Raw genomic sequence first — 22,039 nt, forward strand, 5'->3', positions numbered from 1 at the left:
CATAAAAGGAGCGGGGAAATAAAACCCAAAAGCACCAACGTGAATGACCACTTAGATTGGAGTTTCATACACCAGTGAGATTTGTGAAAACTGGTATACATCAATTAATAAAATTAGAAAGCTGCAGATCATATTGAGATAAAACCCCTTTAAGGTATATAAAAGGAAAATTTATATGACCGACAGACCCCCCCCCCCCCCCCCCAAAAAAAAAAAAATAAAACATTTAGTAATTTGCCATGTAATTTCTTTGGCCCATGTAATGTCCCCTCCATGTAACCTGCATTGTTTCATATATCTTTAATGATCATGAAAATTCTTCCAATCGTTGCAAATATGGCTCACATATGTTCCCACTCATGTATTTTCTTGCGCAATAACCAATTAATTGCTTTGCTAATAACATTAATCAGTGACAACGGAGAGTGTTTTTAACAGTCATTCTCACTTTAATTATATGCATAAAATTAATTAAACTTTTGGTCTTGGGGATAACTTGTTTTCTTGGGGCAACCCCTTTAAGGATCCAATAGTTGTTAACCAGTTCATCCTCTGTAACAAACATGTACATCTCAGAGCCATTGGTTGGGTCTTAAGCAGGCGCTGTATTCGAGCCTGCTGTATACCCAGTTGGTGCTGGCTGTTTGAAACAGCCAGCTCCAAACACATTTTGCTGTTTATATGAGCAGTCAACATGGACCATGACGTGTAAGCCATCAGCTGAAGCGATTCCACTACAACTCACCATTGTCCCCCCATGATGCGATCACAGGTTGCCAATGGTTGCCATTGAAGCCCTGAACCTAGTGAAGGCTTCTAAGGCTGTCATGTATTTAAGCCTATTAAACCCTACCACTGGCAGGGTTTAAAAGGAGAAAACACTAAAAATGCAATATAATGGAGTGCTGAAAAATGCAGAGATAAAAAAAAAACACTAAAACCCCCCTGAACTATGCCTTGTAGTTAAAAGATGTGCATTTCAGAAAACATTGATACTTACACACCAAACAATGATCAGTCGTCTTGCAATAAAAGAATCTATATTCCATAATGTAAAAGGAAGGAATGTGATATAAAATATTTCCTGGCCCAACGCAGCAGCAAATCTGAAGAGGTAATAGAGCAAGTAGTTGCGGACCACATACTTCCTCACCGGACCCTGCAAACAAACACAACAGGGACATTTTAAGTGTTAATGATGGAAAAGGAGATTAGAAAACTGTGTCTACATGGTGTGACCCTAAAACAAGAGCTGGAGGTCTCAGGATGACAAATTCTGCTTTATAGTGAATTCTCTCATCGATCCGATTGATCTTTGTGCTTCTAACAAGTTTCTGCTTCTTTACTGCTAAATTTAACGTAGCATTGTTAATCTTTAAAAACCAAAAACCCACCTCCAGCTCCAATGGCGACTCTGTGGAATGTTTCTTTATTCTAACAATTCTTTCCAAAGTTTCCATGGACATGAAGAAGAAACCAATGCATTTCAAATGCACTTCAGGCCGGGCCACAGGGGGCCGATTTGCAGTGGAATGTCCACAGTGGGCATGCCGCTGTGGACCAGCATCCGTAATCCCACCTCACAACCCGCACCAGTCGCTGTAGATTTTGAAGTGTCTTTTATCACATATGGAATTGAGAGGCTGCGAATTCTACTGTGGAAACAGTGATAAAATTGACATGCTGCGGAATCTAATTCCGCACAGCGTGTCAATTTCCGCACGGGTTCTGTGTGGGTTATCTCCGCAGCCTGTGAGGGAAATTTTCAAAATCTCATCCACTTCACTTCTACTGTAGACACTACAGAATGTCCTGCAGAGGGTCCGCATGAAAATCCCCCCCCCGTGAAAACCCAGCCTAAGTGTTCTTAGCCATGGCTATCTATATCACAACAATATCTATAAATACTAAACTCCCACAATTACGCAATGCAAGACCCTCCCAGGGCGAAGTATTACTAGGTTTATATGTGCTGTGCATGGTTTTGGTTGCACGTGGCTATATATGTATAGGTGTTGACAGCGCATGTGATAACTCCATTTTCTGCTTTTTATGCGCCTCTCACTTAGGATGGGGGTATTGCATTGGGTAATTGAGCGATTTTAGTATCTATAGATGTTGTGATGATATAGATAGCCATGACTGAGAACATCCAAGTGCGTACTTAAGCGAATTTTACAGAATCACTAAGGAAGCTGGAGTTTTTTTGGCTTTTGAGAGAATCTGAACTGGTCTGAACAAGGATCTTTCTGTGCTCTGTGTTTGAATTCAGAAGAAGCAGACGAGCTGCACTTCCCACTCCTAGCTTTGTTAATCTCTTCCATGCAAAAGGTAAAAGCTAATAAGCATGGAAACGTGAAAAGGCGTCCCCAGTGTAAAAATCCTGTGACGACTGTGGGGGGTGGGGGGAGAAGATTCCCGGCTTCATTATAACAGACCATGCCCTCTCTGCCAATGCATGGAACAGCTAGGTACACCGCAGAAGGGATGTTGTGTCTTGTAGTAGACAGCAGTTGTCTGGGGGAAAGGTACTTCAGCAGGTTCAGTTCCAAGTGAGCTACTAATTATTATTTTTACATAAAAACCAGTTTAAAACTTTTTGTAGGTTACTGAAAACTTCTGCATTTATCCATGAAAAAGTCCTAGTGAGCATATTTAAACTTTTCCATAGTTAGGCCATATGCACATGGACAATTTAAGCGCGACTTGCATCGAACAGCACTTGGATACCCTGTCCATGTGCAGGATACCGTACATTTACACGTTCTATTCTTGTATGAGAATCAGACAAGAATAGGACCTGCTGTAATTTTTTTTTTACTCTGACTGTTTATCTCACGTGACTACACTCATTCAAATGGAGGGGTTCTATTTCAGTCCAAATTTCAGAATAATCATTCATGTAAATATACCCCAATAGGCACAAAAGTAGCAAGTGACAATGCTGGAGTGTATCATGCAGCCCATACTTATAAAACTGGGTGTACACTGTAGTTAACCGGCGTCCCAATGCTAGTCCATCCCATAGATGTTTCTCCTGACTCCACCGTAAACATATTCTTTGGCTCAGCAGCATGCATGTTTTTTTTTCCAACTGGAGAAAGGAATAACTTTCTGCCAGACTCTTTTGGTAGCATCTTATCTCCCAAGAGAACACAGGAGCAAGCTGCAATCCAACATGGCCGATTCTCTCCCCCGATATCTGCCACTGGAGGATGCTCCCCATACACATTAGGTAGTCATCTGATTCTACTGAAAGGAGTAGCCTCTGACAACTTTATCTAATGTACATAGCTAACTTATAGCTCACCGACCATCAGCCATGTCCCCCAAATTCCCTACAGACATGCAAGTAAGAATACATATTTCAACTGGGAAGGGTGTTTTATCTGCCCCTGGGATCCACACGTATCTTTAGTTTTGGCCCCAAACGCCCCCAGCCTGGCTGTAGGTGGTCACTGGCAGTGATCAGTATTACAGAAACAGACAAGCAGCTTTCTCTACACCATTTTCGGAACTACCATAGAGGCCAATGGGAGTTATGCAAACAGCATGGCACAGTGACCAATGTTGTTTCCAGAACTCTTACAGAAACAGTGAAACTTGTTGGGCTATGCTGTTTGTGCAACTATTAACATCTATGGACGTTATAGAGGCAGCATACCCCAGCCACACTTAGCTGTTTCCATCCTCCTAGCCACCTCATATAAAGTGGTGTTCCCATTACAGTGATTTTTGGATAAGATGGGAACACCCCTTTAAAGTCAAGCCTGTTGGATATGCTTACACCGACACTTCCCATTGCAAAACAGTCCAACGTCTACATATCAGAATGTTGGTGGACCGTATGTAGGATACATTTTAAAGCAGTTGTTTGAGATTAGAAAAATTTGACTACCTTCTTCCAAAAACAGTGATACCCCTATCCACAGGCTATATGTAGTGTTGTAGCTTAGCTCCATTGGAGTGCAAGGGGCTGAGCTGCAATACCACACATAACCTGTGGACAGGTGTGGTGCTTTTTTTTTGGAAGAAGGCAGCCATGTCTTTTTAATCCTATAGACTCTGGTTAAGAAATCAAAGAATAGTAGAGTTGGAAGGGTCCTCCAGGGTCATCGGGTCCAATGCAGGATCACTAAATCATTCGATGAAGATGTAAATAAAAAAACAAAAAAACAATTCAGTGGTTTCATTTTAGGCCATGTATATTCACAAAAAAAAAAAATCACTATCTTTAAACACAGACATACCAGTGTGCAGGGGCACAACTATAGAGGGTGCAGGGGATGCAGTTGCATCAGGCCCAGGAGCCTTAGGGGGCCCATAAGGCCTCTCTTCTCCATATAGGGAGCCCAGTACTATGAATAAAGCATTATAGTTGGGGGCCCTGTTACAGGTTTTGCATTGGGGCCCAGAAGCTTCAAGTTACGCCTCTGTGCAGCATGGTTTAGGTGCGGGTATGGGTACAGATAGAGATAGAGGGGGGGCCCATCTCACCTTTTGCATCAGGGCCCCTGAGCCTTTAGTTACGCCCCTGCCAGTGTGTATTGCTAAATTATGTTCTAAAACTCAGTTTTCACATAAGATTGAAAGTTCCACATTGGTAAACTGGAATAATTTGCCAGTATACTTTAAATCATGATGAACTTTTCAAAAGGTGATCCAGATAAGGAATAGTTAAAGGGGTTGTCCCGCGGCAGCAAGTGGGTCTATACACTTCTGTATGGCCATATTAATGCACTTTGTAATGTACATTGTGCATTAATTATGAGCCATACAGAAGTTATAAAAAGTTTTTTACTTACCTGCTCTGTTGCTAGCGTCCTTGTTCCCATGGAGCCGACTAATTTTCGCCCTCCGATGGCCAAATTAGCCGCGCTTGCGCAGTCCGGGTCTTCTGCTCTCTTCAATGGAGCCGCTCGTGCAGAATGCCGACTCCGTGTAGCTCCGCCCCGTCACGTGCCGATTCCAGCCAATCAGGAGGCTGGAATCGGCAATGGACCGCACAGAAGAGCTGCGGTCCACGGAGGGAGCAGACCCCGGCGGCCATCTTCAGCAGGTAAGTATGAAGACGCCGGACCGCCGGGATTCAGGTAAGCACTCTCCGTTTGTTTTTTTTAACCCCTGCATCGGGGTTGTCTCGCGCCGAACGGGGGGGGGGGGGGGGTTAAAAAAAAAAAAAACCCGTTTCGGCGCGGGACAACCCCTTTAAAAGGACTTACATCAGTAAATACCAATATCTTCTGGTTATGACATGAATCTCTAGTATTGTCATCAATGACTGCAGCCGTGTGCTTTATCTACATTCCTACTGGCATGTGACGCTACAGAATTAGTAAGCATCCTTAATGCTTTTGAAGAGTCCATACTAACCCAGGAAGCACAGTGTCAGCTGCCGGCACATTAAATCCTTCCTTTTTTAGACTTCCTGCCTATTTGTTCATCAATTCAGATGAAGTCTCAGGATAGAGATAAAAAGGATCTGAGGGGAAAGGGTGGGGGACCACTTTATGGGAGCATGACTGGTGCCGGAGCAACAGCACTGAGGCTAGTATAAAGCTGCTCATTGTCACAGCACAGCCAATGACATTTACCACTGGGATGAAAAAAGGGAAACAACTATATTTTCAGTCACCTCATAGAGCATTGAATGCAAACACTTTACAAAGCCATTTACTGATTTCATAAACGTTAATTTTGTAAGTTAAATACATAAAAATATATACACTCTAAAAAAAAAAAAAAAAATTAACCCCCCAGAAGAAGTTGTCGTTTTGCTGCAAAACCTGGCATGCAGTTACATCTCAGGCAGATATGCAGATGATTAGAGTTGTGGTGTAATTAGATGAACGGTCTTGTCACCGGAGGACCTAAAGTGGTACTACTCTTGACCTATAAAAAGGCTCTCGGAGGTTCCTTGTGTGTAGTGACCTCTTCTTACTCTTGTGTAGAGCTTGTTGACCACTAGACGCCTCTACGACGCACAGAACAGATTTCACCCACTTACCAAAGTCTGAGCGGGGCACATTATTGGGATGTGAGAAGCTGGATGGTCGTATCGGCAAATTGCCTGACACCTGGGCCATTCTGACCAGACTGTTAGGAGGAGTTGGGATCATTGAATGTGTGAGGGCACACAAGGCATCCGGGCTCAGGACGCCCTCAACAGACTACCAGTAGAGAGCCGCGTCTGGCCAGACTATTAGGATATATTGGGAGCAGTGGATATGTGAGGGCACACAAGGCGGCCGGGGCTCAGGATGCCCTCAGTAGACCATCAGTAGACTAACTCATCTGACAAGCACAAGCAGCTCCAACTGTTTCGTTGTCCATCACTCAGACAGGTGGCACCATCGTTACAGTCACCTATGTCTGTTGGAACCATTTCCAGGTGCTTGGCTGATGGATATTTGGTATCGCTGCGCCTGTTACATGTACTGCTTTTGACACCCATCACCATCTTAGTTTCCTGTGGTGTCATGAATGAGGATACTGGGCTGCTATGGAGTGGAACCGGGGTGTCTTCGGCAACGAATGCAGGTTTAGTTTGGGCACTGGCGAAGGCTATGTTCTTATCTGGAAAACCTAGCGGTGAGCGCCTCAATCCTTAGACATCTGACCCCAAAGTGCCTCATAAAATCAAGTGAGCAAGTTTTCTCTGGATCATTCCCAGTGTGAATTCACATTAGGCTGTATTCAAACAGGGGAGTGCGATTTTGATCAGTGAAAAACTGACTGTTTTCCATGCAATTTTTATGTGCGATTAGCATGCGCTGTACATCAGTTTTTCATTGCTCTACACTTCCTGTTTTTTCTTTTTTTCATGGGGTGCCCATAGTAAAGCGTTAAATACAGATTGCACTGGCATGCACTCCTTCTTGAAGAAGAAATCACACAAAAATAGGACATGCACGTGCATAGTCAAGCAAGTACAAAAAGGATGCTCCAACTAATGTGTCCAAATACTCAATTTGTTCCTTAGCATGGATGGGCTTTAACAACAGACGACTAGTACAAGTGTCAGTGCTGTCCAAGAGAAACGAAGTCAAGACCCCAGTGAGCAAAGGAGCACAAAAACGTGATGACTGAGCAGTAAAAGATAAAAAAAAAAAAAAAAAAAAATCAGGTTAGATAAATCCAGATTTCTGTTGCACAATGCTGATGGGAGGGTCAAAGCTTGGCACAAGCAGCATGAATCTATGAACCTCTCCTGTCATCTGTTCAGAGCATGTTGAATGGGCCAAAATTCCTGCAGAACGATTTCAACATCTAGTGGAATATATGCCACGATGGATTGCTGCGCTTCTGATGGCCAAAAACAGGTCCAACGTGCTACTAGATGGGTGTCTGTAATCAAGTATGCATTCTGCATATCACCCAAAACCTACATTTTCAACCTTATTCGGTTCTCAAGTTCAAAAAGGTTATTGTATATCATCAGTTATTAGAAGTTCAGCCAGCACTGAATGCATTGTAAAAATGATCCCATGACATCTAAATAAGGATATTTTGACAAAACTCCGTTCAGCATTGAACGAATTTCTAATTACAAGTATACTTACCTCTTCTGTAGTGGAGTCCATGCCACTTTCTGGAAATTTCAGTGGCTTTCCAGCTGGTCCCCTTTATATACCATATCACCTATGATGCTTGGAGTTCTTGTCTGGAGACCTGCAGTCAGGCCAGGACACTCGTCCATATTACGGATGCATATATGCAACCAGAACATGCTTGTGCGTCTTTCTCACCCAACTTTTCAAGCTCCTGTTTGACAAGCATTCCTGAATAACCACTCCTGCATCTAAAGCACATAGAAAACACTGTTGCAACCATTGTAGTCGCCAAACTAATTGTGTCCCAAAAATTCTGAATATGGTTGAACAGAAGTTTTACTAACTTGACCAAACAGGCCAATGCAAGTCAAACTTATTGACCTGATTATCATGTGTCCACCTGGAGCAGTGAAAAGCATCTACAGTAGCGAGGGCAAGTGTATTATGTGATGCTAGCGTGGAGAGATAGTCAATAGTAAGTGTCTATATGGGGTTCCTTTGGCCAATCTTCCTCCTATATAAAATACCCTCTATTACATGGACAAAACATACAGTACTGTATAATTAATACGGTTTTAAAGTTCATTTCTAAATCAACTGCACACAACTTTCCCTGGCAACAGTAGATTCCAAATGGGTTTTTCTTCTACCAGATCCTCTATTTTTGTGCCAGAACCTTGGACCACTGGAGCATCCTCAGTTGGGTCAGTCCAACCCTGCATAAAATCTATAATATTTTATGCAGGGTCGGACCGACCCATATATGAGTGACCTGTCAGGCAAGTTCAAAGTTCCTATGTGAAGTCTAGCGGCGCTGTTGTGCTTCAGCCAACAGCACTTCTAGGGAAAGTCAAGCATTGCTAAGCGACGTTCATATCGAGTGCTTACCAGTTTGACTGTTTCCATGTCTCCAAAATGTAGAAGACCGAGCCGTGGACGACGAGCAGTTCAAGATGAATCTTCGGCTCGACAGTTCTTAAAACATTTACAACCATTTTATGTTCGTGAACATCTGGTCAATCTAGTTAAACAAAGCATGGCTGCTTCCTTCTAAAAACAGCACTACACTTGTCCCCAGGTTGTATGTGGTATTGTAGCACAGCCCCATTCAGGTCCACGGAGCCAAACATGATTTATGGACACGTGTGGCAACATTTTTTGGAAGAAAGCAGCCATGTTTTTCCATTTTTGGAAATCCTTTGGAAGCTTATGACAAAAACCAAACTTTTTCCCCCCACTATGCATAGATTGAAGCAGCATAAGAGGAGTTAACTGAAGAGGATGCTGCATCACAAGGGAGTGGACTAGTATAAGAACATGCTGAAGTCAGCCTAATAATTGCACCGTTATCTTATACTTAGGATGACTGATGTGATTTAATGGTACATAATGAATGTAGCACACAGCAGCACAGAGATGTATTATCTTCGGACAGAGAATTAGCTCATTGAAAGTCATATGAAATGCACCAACCCTACAACACAGCCCTTGTCGCCAATTAACCCATGTGTATTAATCATCTACAACGCACGCCATTGTAGGTCCTTCTTATCTTCTTATGTGTACTGGAGTGTGTCAAGTGATCAAACCCATTTAATAATGTGATTTTTGTACTTTTACACCCTATGATCAACAAAACAGAACTCAGGTTTCTAAGATTGACTGTGCGTCTACTCCTATCATAACTCAATGGTTTCTACTGTTGCTGAGCTGAACATATCAAGATGCTTCCTCGCAGGTACAGCCCTCGCTGTAATGCTTTATTACACCTATTAGCATGTGTGGTGGGATTACTGGTGTCACACCAATCATTTTAGGCTCAGTGTCTACTTTTGAAAAAGGTATGAGGCATCTGTCTTTTTAGTTATTTCACTTATTTAGGTCTGGATGTTTTTTTAGAAGTGCATTTTGAATCCATGTTAGGAGGTCCTTATTCAATTAGACCGCAAGAAAATCATGTAAGCTCACAATACGTAGACTGCATCCATCATCATCAAGACAGAACTGCAGCTCTAACTTGCATTACGCTTTATTTTTAATGCCCGGCTCTAAAAGCATTAGCAAGATCTGCTCTACAGAATATAAATACAGCAGACATCGTGTCCTGTATAATACATGGAGCAAATACAGGAGTCAACTATTTTAAAGTGAACCCCTGCTTCATACTACTCTCACACAGCGGAGCAACATTATTGTTATTTGAGAATTATTTAGCATGTTTTCCATCCTCACATTAGTCCTACTGAATCAAAGGATTGATTGCAGAAACCTATTGAGTTCATTAAGAGGCCAGGAAGAAGAACAGACCATTAGTTAATAGCTTTCCCCTTTCTATATCTTATATATAGCCAGACTGCTGTGCAGACCTACTGCACCAGCAATGAACTACACTATCCTACCAAAGGTAATTGAACACCTGACCACGAATGAAAATAAGTAATTTTATTTCTATATGTTAATATGTAGTGGGGCCTCAATGACATTGGTTACTCTCTTTGGCATACTTTCCTGACCTGACATTCCAGTTCATCCCAAAGAGGTTTAGTAGGGTTCAGGTCGGGACTCTGTACAGGCCAGTTTAATCATGCAACATCCATATCCTCAAATTAATGGAAAACAGCATTGGATTTGTGACAAGGCACGTTGTCTTGTTGGAAGTATGGCTGACCATTCCCAGAGTATTACCACATTGTCAGCAGCACATTATTGTCTAGTATGTCAGGGTCCACCTCCATGTTCATGGTTCTTGTCACTACAACCAACGGACTGAGACCATGCCGTGTAAAACATCCCCATATCATAAGGGAACCACCACCGTACGTAACTGTTGGCACAACACACTCAGACAACAGGCGTTCTCCAGGCTCCTCCACACCCAGGTACAGCTATCTGATGTGCTGATGAAGTAGCGTGATTCATCACTCCGTAGAACGTTCTTCGATTGCTCAACTGTCCAACAGGGATGCTGCTTGCACCACTGTAGACGAACTAATGCATTTTCTTTTAGTATTTTCATTTTAGTTTACAAGCTCCCATTGAAGATTTGTTCTATACATATATATATATATATATATATATATATATATATATATATATATATTGAATCCTTGCCATACTCCATCATCCATATTATCATCAAGTTAATATTTTATTGACAGTGAACTGTTGCTTATGACTTCTCCTACAATGGATATTTCATCTACTGTGTCATTTCCAGTTTTACCTAATCCAGCACCTTTAAATCAAGTTGCTGAACTGTTTTCTGGAAAGTCTAATGTGAATGAGGATACCAATAATAAGAAGCCTCATGAACACCTTGAAAAGCAGATGTCACAGCAAGTGTGTATTTGGTGGAATGTTACTACTTTAGAACATGGTCACTAAAAAAAAAATAAAAAATAAAAAATGATACTATGTGGCTTAATTATGCATCAAGAAAAACTCCTACATTTGAATATCTTGAATTTGTTTTGCACACTTTCTGCATGTTCACTTGATTTAATGCAGCTGGTCATCTAGTTTGAACATGAGAAACTTAATAGACACCTTAATTCAGTCATCTAGGAAACCCAATCCTCACTACAATTCTATCAAACTTATAAACATTATATGGTATTGCGCAAATCTTTACAAGATAGATAACCTCTCTACACTAGAGGATCATTTTACTTCTATCAAATAAAGCAAAGTTTAAACCAGACATACCTGACTATCAGACTAAGGGCTTATTTACATAAGTGTAGGCTTTTTTACATGCGCCCGCCGGTGCCATAAAAATGCGTGAACAGGCAAACAAAGCTGCTGTTTATGCGCCTCTCCAGATGGCCTGGTTGCCGTTGGGCTGGGGGAGACAGTTTACTGTAGCTCTGCTAAACTGCCTTCCCCCTTTCCAGCTCTCAACAAGGGAAGAGGGCAGAACAGGGCGGGAGCTAGTGTGTTAAGCTCCCACCCCCTCTCCTCGGCTGCCAGCAATGGGAGAGGGCAGCATATGGCGGGAGCTTAGAACCTAGCTTCCGCCCCCTCCCACTGCAAACAGCTGGCAAGAGGAGGAGAGAAGGAGGGAAGGGGGTGTGAGTTTAGCATATACACTGTTTAACTCCTTTCCACCTCCCTTCTCTGGCAGCTGTCAAAGGCTCCATAGGAGTCTATGGGAGCCGTCGCCGCCGTATTTCAGCCAGGAAAATAGTTCCTAAACTATATTTGCTCGCTAGCGTAAATGTCCCCGACTGAAATGCGCTCGTATGCACCAACTTGGCTGGGCGCTTTTACACCGCAGTAATACACCCATGTAAACTGATGCATCGTAAACCAATGCATCAGATTGGCAGCGTATATCTACCGGCCGTGAAAGTGCGGCCGATTTACGCTCATGTGAATAAGCCCAAATGCTGTGTATATTTGGTGCTTACAGCACAAAGCACCTAACAAAAAGACTAAGTCTATTTTTTAAAGAAGTCTAATACTCACAAAAAAATGTGAGTTTTTCTTCTGCAGATCTGGATTTGTCTGATGTACAAACTGATTTTTCACATATGGACAATTTTTCCAATTATTTTGTGTCTTCAAACAAACATAAAGCTCGTTCTTATACAGCACAGCAGACTCCTCATTCTTCCTTAGCAAATACCCAGCGTATTGCCAAAAATCTATAAAAAAAAAAAAAAAAAAACCACACACAAAACGATGACACTGAGTTATATACAGCGATAGAAAACACCATAAAATAACTACTACATGCGGAAACGCAACCATGTACATCCCATGTGAACAATCTATTACCAGTTGTCAATTTAGCATCGACAATTTAGAATTCTGCACAGATATCTATTCTTTCAAAGGGTCTCAATTTTGCACCGACCTGTTATATGAACCAGTATCAGACGATCAAAGAGCTCAATGTGTTTATACGACTTAACTATGAAGAAACATTTTTTCAATATTCCTACTATAGAAACCACTACTCCAGTTATTCCTATGACTTCAGGTCAAGTGAATATTTTGAATAGCACTGAACAACAAGCGATTCTTTTGAAAATGACATTTGATGAACAATTAACTAATCCAGCTCTCAGCTTACAAATGGAGCCCATTTCTCCTGTGGATGTGTTTTCTACAACCATTAATAAAATCAAAAATATCCCATCTGTTTGCCTCTCCAAAACAAGAACTTCAGTTATTGACGGTTTCCAAATTCAGGTGGAGAAAGAACTTGTTGTTGTTAGCAGTTTAGTCGTTCACGACCCCCGGCGACCCTAAAGGCGAGCTCCCTCCATGTTTTTCGGTTTTGCACTACCTCTTTCAGTTGTGTGATATCCATGCCAGCATCAGCTTTTGACTTGATAAATAACTTACCAATTTATATTCCAGACGTAGGAAGATATATTATGTATTATCACAGAACCAAAGAAGAGGACTAGAAGACATTGCTCTCAATCCCTTTACTATAATCCACCCTGCAAAAAAGGGCGGTTCTGTTGCGATACATGACAAAGCTTTATATGAACGTGAAGTACTTTTATTGGTATTCGACACCTCTACTTACCAGTCTCTTAATATTCATCCAAAAGAAACACGCATGAGTATATGGTACATGTTTTTTACTTTCTCACAATTGTTTTATGTTTAACAAAAAAAAAAAAAGTAAATTATATATATATATATATATATATATATATATATATATATATATATATATATATATATATATATATATATATATATATATATACATACACACATATACAGAGGCGTAACTTGAAGCTCCCGGGCCCCGATGCAAAACTTGTAATAAGGCCCCCCAACTATAATGCTTTACTCATAATACTGGGTTCCCTGTATGGAGAAGAGAAGCCTTATGGGCCCCCTAAGGCTCCTGGGCCCGGGTGCAACCGCATCCCCTGCATCCTCTATAGTTACGCCCCTGTATATCTATATCTCTCTTCAGGTTTGTGATTGCCCCCTCGACCCATCATTGCCCCCGTCCCTCAGTAATCTCTATATAGTAACATAGTATGTTTGGCTGAAGGGAGACAATGTACATTTAGTTAAGCTTGTTTCCACCCTCCCCTCGTTGATCCAGAGGAAGACAAAAAAACTGCAATGAGGCAGAAGCCAATTAGCTGATTTGTTGGGGGGGGGAGGGGGGGGAGGGGGGGGGGAATCCTTCCCTGGATCAATGTTGGATAGTTTCTACCTGACTGCAAGACCCGAATCAACAACTCCACTGGTTATTTAATGTCTATATCCTGTAATATCATAGCGCTCTAGAAACGCATCTATGGATTTTACCATCACCACGTCCTCAGGCAGAGAGTTCCACAGTCTCACTGCTCTTACAGTAAGGACCCCCTTCTATGTTGGTGACAAAACCTTTGTTCCTGTAAACGTAGAGGATGCCCTCTTGTTATCATCTCTATGGGAGGAGTCTTATCTATAAGCATCCCGTAACCCGATTCTGAAAAAAGATCCGCTGGTATAGTTGATATCTAGACAACTTCCTCCTTATTGGACAGGATTCCCCTGGTTTGGTTTCTGATTTTGTTTCCTATCTCAATAATAGTTTTGGTCTTTCTTTTACTGTTCAGCAACATTCTGTCTCTCCCTTTTCTTGATATCCTCTTTATTGGAGACCCTTTAGCAAAGAAAATGAATACCAATTTGTATAGGAAGCCTCCTCTAGCAGCTCCTTATTACATGCACAGCGCTGCCACCCCCTCATGTGGTTAGAAACCTGCCAATAGGGGAGTTTATTAAAGCCAAAAGGGCACGTTCAGTCGGAAAAGATTATAATCCAGTGTTGTGTTATTTCTGACAGGTTGCACCATAGTGGTTACCACAATGGGGTCATAAAGAGGGCCAAAAATATAGCAGCATCAAAAACCAGATACCTACTTGGCACAATGTAATTGACAATCCAATTGTTTGACGCAGTTCAGTGAACACCGGACACTCCCTGATACCGCATCTTATTTTTCTACTACTTTAATGTAAAAAAAAAAAAAACACACTAAAACACTTAAAAAGTACTTAAAAAACTCCTACTTATTCTTCTGTAGGATGACTCCCTTGCCAAATTCTCCAGCCAGGTATCAAATTTGTAACCAACAAAACACGTACAATGGGCAACATGATCGCTCCTAACTTATACAACAATACTACTTTGACATCTCAAAACTGGCTCCTGACTAAAGGCAGTGTCAGATGTGCCCAATCAGGTGTGGTCTGCGCTCTATTACAACAAACCAAAACATTTTCTTCCTCTACAACAGCCCAGACTTTTATATTAATTCATTTATAAATGGTAACCCCACTCATACCATCTATGTTACTGATTGTGCCCTCTGTTAGAAGTAATACATTGGATGTACATCACGCAAAGTAAAACTACGTATTACTGAGTATGTATCTGGCTCGAATCCCTCCTCAGGTATATGGAGCTGTCCCCCATCTGCAGCATCCAGACGTGTTTGGGAACTCCACCAAGGGGATATATCCTCGTTTAAAGTCACTGGCACTGAAAGGGTGTTCTGCCCGGCAAGAGGTGGAGATCAGTTTTTTAAAAAATTGCATTCGAGAGAGGCTTATTGGATTATGCAGCTAAATTACTGATTTCCACATGGTCTTCACCTCAGATCTGATTTTATGTTTATATACTAATATTTTTGTATTTTTTAAGTTGTTTTTTATGTGTTTCATTTCCTCATTGTTTATTCATTAGTAGGAGTGGTCAGGTTTTTGTTATGTCATATCTTGTTACCTTTAAATTACTTGCTTCTTGCACAGGCTATGATTAAGGCTTACTTTTTTTTTACCAAAACACGTAAGCCCTATTCGTGCATGCAAGCCTTTTTACCTTTTTATGGATATATTCTAGTAAAGACTCATTTCTGGATCTATCTATATACCTAGTTTTTTCCACATTGCATTCCTGAGAAACTGGCTTTGCATTATTCTCCGTGCTCTCCCCTAATTGGTGGTTGACAGTTTGGCATAACGCTGTGGCTCAAGATGTTTGGAGAGTTTTATTTTACCTTTTTGCTGTTTATATGCATTACTCTCTGCCTGCATTGGAGTCATTTAAAATTTGATATTTTCTTTCTCAAATTAGTTATTCCCCTTGGTTCCAATAGATACCTATCCTACTCTAGAGTCTTTAGAATTATATTCTCCAGGCAAACAAAGTATACGTCATGGATATGTGACCCATTAAACCAGCCCACCCATACTGACAAACTTCCCTTCACAATAAGATAGGAGGAGGACATCCAAAGTACCTTAGAGCTCGCGAGAGGGCAGACTTGTTGTGAAATCCTGAACATAGGAAGCCAGCAAGCTTCATTAATGAAACATCATGGAAGATTTTACACAGGGCTACTATGTGCAGCTTAGCTTAATACCATTTACCCTTGGGCCTCCTCATCATGCTTCTGTGGCCGTCAGATTAATGGCGACATGCATCATATCTGGCAGTCTTACCCTATAGTGGTGAAATTATGGGACTAGGTTGTGCAGTTGATAGAAGATACTAGTATTTACCTCATTGGGAAAAAACCACTTAGGTTTCCCCAGCCCTCCTTTAAAGGAGTTTTCCCGTTATTGAAAAAAATTTCAATGGCTGGGCATGGCATAAAATAGAAAAAAAAATGTCCACTGTGCTAAAATAAGAATATGAGCAGTACTTACCTATGGTACTGGTACATCTTGTCTCCTCCAGAAGAATGGGTGGAGACAAACTGCACTCCCACAAACTTTGCCCACAACTTGATTGGCTGGCCAGAAGAATGGGTGGAGGCAAAGTGCACGCCCCACAACTTTTGATTGCCTGGCCCGTAGCCTCCGTCGCTGCGCTGACTGACATGTCAGCTCCCAACTCTGGTCTCCCTGCTGCCATCACCGGCCAGCTGCCACAGCAGCGGCCGGACCTGCTGGCACTCTCCTTACTGCCCTTCGCTCCAGTCCATGTCAGCTCCCAGCTCCGGTCTCCCTGCCACATCAGCAGCTGCCGGCCCTGCTGTCGCTCTTCTCGCTACCCTTCGCTCCAGACCATGTCACCTCCCTGCTCCGGTCTCCCCGCTGCCGCATCAGCAGCTGCCGACCCCTCTGTCACTCTCTTCCCGCTACCCTTTGCTCCCGTCCATGCAAGTTCCCAGCTGCGGTCTCCCCGCTTGCTACCGGCCCCACCATCACTGTCCTCGCAAGGGAAAGCAGCGCAGGTTGAGGACCGGAGCACTGTTTGCAGTGCAGATGGGACAGCAGCGAGGAGACTGGCAGCGCAGGAGTAGGGAAGGGGACAAGGAAGAGCGGCGGAGGGGTAAGTGACATGAGGTGGGAGGGGAAATGATGGGTACCCATTCTCCTGCCCAGCCAATGAAGTTGTGGGTGTGCAATTTGTCTCCACCCATTCTTCTGGTGGAGACAAGATGCACCAGTACCCTTACACATTCCCTGATCAGGTGTTGTAGCCCTGCTGTGATCCTGGTGTTTGTTCGTTGCAGCCAATCAGAGGCTGCAGAGTCCCCGCCCGTTCTCCTGTCATCAGCACTCATATCCTGAGCTCCATAACGCCAGGAGTTTAGGAACAAGATGCTGCACCGGGCACCTGACTTACAGTGACATTATCAGCAGCAGCAAACACCAGGACCGTGGCAAGGCTGCAGCACTGGATCGCGGTGACAGGGAATAAGCAAGAACTGCTCCTCTTATTTTAGCACAGTGGGCTCTAAATAGGTCAGGCTGTCCAGTAACCAGACAACTCCTTTAGGTGGGGATTTCAAATTCCCAATAGCTAATCTTCTGCCGCATGCATTCTGCAGACTGCGTCAAGAGATCAGCCATGAATTCTTCATGAAGGGCCTGCTCCGTGACTCATACCTCGCTAATAGGTAAAGCATATGTTATGAATCACACTGGAGAGAGCGTCACAGTGACTCATTGTGGGAACTGCGGCTTTTACTAATGAGGCATGGAAGAGAACTGTAAGGTCACTCTCACACAGGCACTTGGCAAAACGCTGCGATTTCAATTGCGGCGCTGTTCCGTGATTTTACTTTCATTCTCAGCCACAGGTTCCTGTGGCCGACAGCATGTTTTGGCGCACCAATCATAGTGATGCATGATGAGGTGCACTAAACGTAGAAAAAGAGAACAGCCAGCGCTCGAAAAGCGTAACGCTGGAAAACACAGTCCAGCACCATGATCGAGCGCATGTATGCGAGGCCCCATTGAAATCAATAGGAGCGTTACACTGCGATTATCGTGGCGTTCAAAACAGCCATAGTAATCGCAGCGCTTTTGTATACTTTTTTTTCTGCAGCTAGGGCTTATTTTTGGGGTGAGGCTTACATTTAAAACCCCTCCCCCTACCCCCATGAAAATCCTCGCATGTGGCGCTACAAAATTGCGGCATCACCACCAGAAAACGCAACGATATCGCACGTACCTGCAATGCGATATCGCTGCTATTTTTTTGGCCAATGCCATGTCGCCCGTGTGTACGAGGTCTATAGAGCATGCTGTGATTTTTTTCTCACAATGTAGCAGCCTACAAAACAAATCGCTAATGTGAAGGAACCCATTGGATTTGTAGCACGAGAAAATTGTGTGATTTTGTCGACCCCGTGTGAAAAGGGGCATTATCGCTCAGTGGAGATGCATGCACCAACTGAACAACGAACGACAAGTCATTTGCTTCTCGTTCGTCGTTCAGATTCTGCATGCAGAAAACCGAATGATGAATCGGCCCGCGTAAGCAGGCAGTCATTCACTCATGAACAACTGCCTGCTAACTGTGAATGGAAGAGAGCGAGTTGGAACGATCACCGACCCGCTCCGCCTCCATTCACTAGCAATAAATTGATTCTGTATAAAAGCACAGGAACGATGATAGCTGGGGTGACCTGTCGGCATCTTGCTGTGAGGAGACCTAATTGAGATTTAAAAGGCCTCACAATGCTCCTCTCGGAAATTTGATGTGCAAATGAAAGATGGTACAATGCCCTTGCAGTGCCACCTATTGGAAGGCAAGTGTCAGGCTTGCATCTATCAGGTTTAATGGCATATCCTATGGGTGTGCTATAAACCTTTAAGATGGCAATACCCCTTTAACAATTTACAAATGATGCTGACCTCAGGAAGCAAGCCCATACAACAGTATATGTGACCGATTTGGGCTGTATTAGACAGCGGACACTAGCAATTGCACAGATCAGAGAACTCCAATCCTGCCCTTTAACCATTTAGGGGTTGCTATAGATTCAAACGGCAGCATTCTAATGGCTTGACAAAGGGAGGGGGCTCTCGGGCTCCTAAATAGTCCACCGTAATGAGATTGCATTCAGTTGCCATTGCAGCTTGGCCCTATGAAGAAGCTCAGGCCTGCAGTGGATTACCTCCTATACTGAAGTATTGCAGTGTACTATACATGTGATGAGACTATTGAAACTTTAAGTTTCTAATGGGGGGAAAAAAAAACCAACTAAAAATAAGATTAAAAGTTCCTATGCAGCTCCTCTCCTTATGTAGCTAGCACCCCCCCCCACCCCCCAGTGTGTGTGTGATATGTATGTATGTATGTATGTATGTATGTATGTATGTATGTATATACACACACACACACACACACACACACACACACACACACACACACACACACACACAATATAAGTCTGTTGGTATCACCTTGGTTAGTTATTAGAGATGAGCGAACGTACTCGGATAGGCACTACTCGTCCGAGTAATGTGCCTTATCCGAGTACCGCTGTGTTCGTGCTGAAAGATTCGGGGCGCTCCGCTGCTGACAGGTGAGTCGGAGCGGGGAGCGGGGCAGAGCGTCCGGGAGAGAAGGAGAGAAAGATCTCCCCGCTCTCCCCTGCAGCTCCCCGCTCCGCAGCGCGTCCCGAATCTTGCAGCACGAGTACAGCGGTACTCGGATAAGGCACATTACTCGGACGAGTAGTGCCTATCCGAGTACGTTCGCTCATCTCTATTAGTTATTCCTTTCTATATAAAGCTTCTGGAGTCCTTCTCCTCAGGTGGGTCATGTGATCTCATTCTGACCACCTGAGATTTACTTAGCTTTATGTTCTCTCAAAAAGTCAGGTTTTCCTATGCGAAGGACCCTACAACACAAGCTTTTTAAAGGAGGGCACAGAAACTCCGGTCATAGTTCCTGGGGATGATTTGAGGCTCTTGTCACACAGTTATAATGAAGGAGATGACAGATCAGCCTCCTGTCTGTATACGTGTGGTCCGTAACTTATTTAGATGAATAAAAAAGGTAATGATATTCATAGTGTCCTCCCTGCAGGCAGAAATGGTACTGGCTCTACTTGCTCATGTGTTGTGATGATGCATCATTGGAGTGTTAGCACTGCATAAACAATGTGAGAAATCAAGATGATGCCTGATAAGCATCAGACAGGATGCTGCTCTGCATGGAAGCGACGGCAAGATACAGAGGAGAAGTCTGGAGTGTAACAGGCAATCAGGTGAGGGGCTAGGGATGGAATGGCCCTTTAACAAGGAACAACTTAGCACACAATTAAAATATGGGCATGTTGCACTATGCAAGTTTACCTTTTACAACCAAAGTCCATTTAGTATTGTGTAGCAAAAGTAGACTAATGGTAAAGACACGTGTTTGGTGATTCCAATGAATCTCGATGAATGTTTCAGATTTTTGGAAACAAGTTTCTTATTTTAGTTTAGGTGAACTACCCCTTTAAGCAGATAAGGCTATTCAGTGAGAAGGTGAAAATACTGCATTTGTTGACAGGTCTTGCCACACTGTGTACACATACATGAAAAGGAGGATTTGTGCGTGGCCAGACCAGAAAGGTTGGTTTCCAACCACATTCCACAGGAGGAGGAAGAGTCTGAGCGCACATTACATGGTACCCACAGAAACAGATTGGTATCTAGAGCGTTGGCAAAACACAGAATTTATAATGCCACCCAGGAGGAGAACTGAACGCAACGTACGAAACGGAGGGTTTACGAAGTCATGATATGATAAATCTGCACTCTCCTCTAATTACCAATTCCCAGGTGTAATGCACAATACAGAACAGTCAATATTTATCTACCACGTACCATCAGCAACCTGCGACAAATGTTTTTTTCGTGTGTTCTTAAATGTCAACCAGGAAACACAGAGGCGATGCCTGGCATTTAAGTCAGGGGATATGAAATGCCCAAATGGCATTCGCTCTGAACGTTGACAGGAAGGTGTTCGTGTGATCAAATCGTGACGGCGAGACGTTCCGTACTTCAAGGGGAGTGCAATAATCATTTAGTCTCTGTTCTAAGCCCATTACCATGCTAAGGGGTGCGACATTCTTGTTGATCTCATTGTGAAAAGGATATTGTTTCGGTCTCCCTCATCAAACACTATCCTCATTTATATGATTGGAGACAATTTGTTGTGGAACTTTAATGTCCTCTGGCAAGGTTAGAAAGTGGCAGACACAAAGGAGACCGCTCAGTGGACGGCATAGCAAAATTGTATAGCACCATGGCAACAGCATGCAAAACCTCTGTGTTTCAGGCAGTGGTGTTGCCTTTTATACTGATGAATCCCAAAAAGTCTTTATGTATTAAATAATAGCTCTTATTAACCTGCAACAACACTAACGATGCCACCTGTATACATCAGGAGCGACCGCACTATAGAATGAAAAGCCGTTATCATTAGTAAATAGATGAACCATTGATGAGACAAATGTGGGAAAATTGAAAGTGCAACATAAACTCAAGTGACAAGTTTTTTATGGATCAGTTTCAGTGTGAATCCACATTAGAATGGGAAAAAAAAAATCTGAGTGACTTTCATTGAGTCAAGGTTACTGATGATAGACTCGCCGGGGCCAGTCAAAAACTGGTCAACCTTGTAGGGTTTTCTCAATGAGAGTATACACAGAATGGTGTGATTGAATAAAAACATTCAATGAAAGGAGATCCTGTGCAAGTAGACAACTCAACAAAAGGGGTCTGAGGAGGATGTCAAGAACTGTTCTGATGACCAGGCGGTACACAGTCAAGCACATTGCAAAAGCAACCCTGCTGCTCCAAGTAATTTGTCCAAACACACAACTTGCCATTCCTTTAGCACGGATGGGCTATAACAGCTGACACCAGATCGAGGGCCCACTGCTGTGTAAGAGGGACAGAAAGACAAAAGCCTCCAGTTTGCAAAAGAAATGTGGAAAATTGACTACATTTTCTGCCCTTATGTTACTTCCCTTTATTTTACTCAGGATAGATCTAGTTTATTCCAAGCAGATCGAAGTCTGTTCTAAGCATCTACTACTCTTTTAGAGAAAAAGATATTGTCTGACTTTCCTTTTGATTTTCCCCCCAACTAATGTCAGACTGTGCTCCCTTGTTCTTGTGTTCAGCTTCCTAGTAAAAACACTTCCTTCCTGAACCTTATTTATACCCTATATAAAAGATCATAGACATTATCGCCCAGCATGGCCGCCATACACGCT

General features: G+C 42.8%; 1 protein-coding gene and 1 long non-coding RNA gene across 3 annotated transcripts in view; one reads left to right on the top strand and one right to left on the bottom strand.

The window, feature by feature from the left end:
• The window catches only part of SGPP2 (sphingosine-1-phosphate phosphatase 2), a 54,116-nt gene that overhangs the window by 25,633 nt on the left and 6,444 nt on the right, over positions 1–22,039 (bottom strand). Inside the window, exons 1-2 of one of the 2 annotated variants that reach the window (XM_066598897.1) lie at positions 12,021–12,042; positions 1,001–1,159 (exon numbers count right to left, since the gene is read on the bottom strand). Coding sequence is in view for 1 of the 2 variants with exons in the window: in XM_066598885.1 (XP_066454982.1) it covers positions 1,001–1,159 (159 nt within the window). In the remaining variant the exon portion in view is untranslated. Of the gene's footprint in view, positions 1–1,000; positions 1,160–12,020; positions 12,043–22,039 lie in introns of those variants that run through there. The other variant, XM_066598885.1, reaches the window with a different exon arrangement.
• Positions 1–22,039, top strand: part of LOC136624967 (uncharacterized) — a 47,128-nt gene that overhangs the window by 14,690 nt on the left and 10,399 nt on the right. The gene's annotated exons all lie outside the window — the stretch shown is intronic.

This window comes from Eleutherodactylus coqui, chromosome 1 (assembly GCF_035609145.1).
Source record: "Eleutherodactylus coqui strain aEleCoq1 chromosome 1, aEleCoq1.hap1, whole genome shotgun sequence".
NCBI classification, from domain to species: Eukaryota; Metazoa; Chordata; class Amphibia; order Anura; family Eleutherodactylidae; genus Eleutherodactylus; species Eleutherodactylus coqui.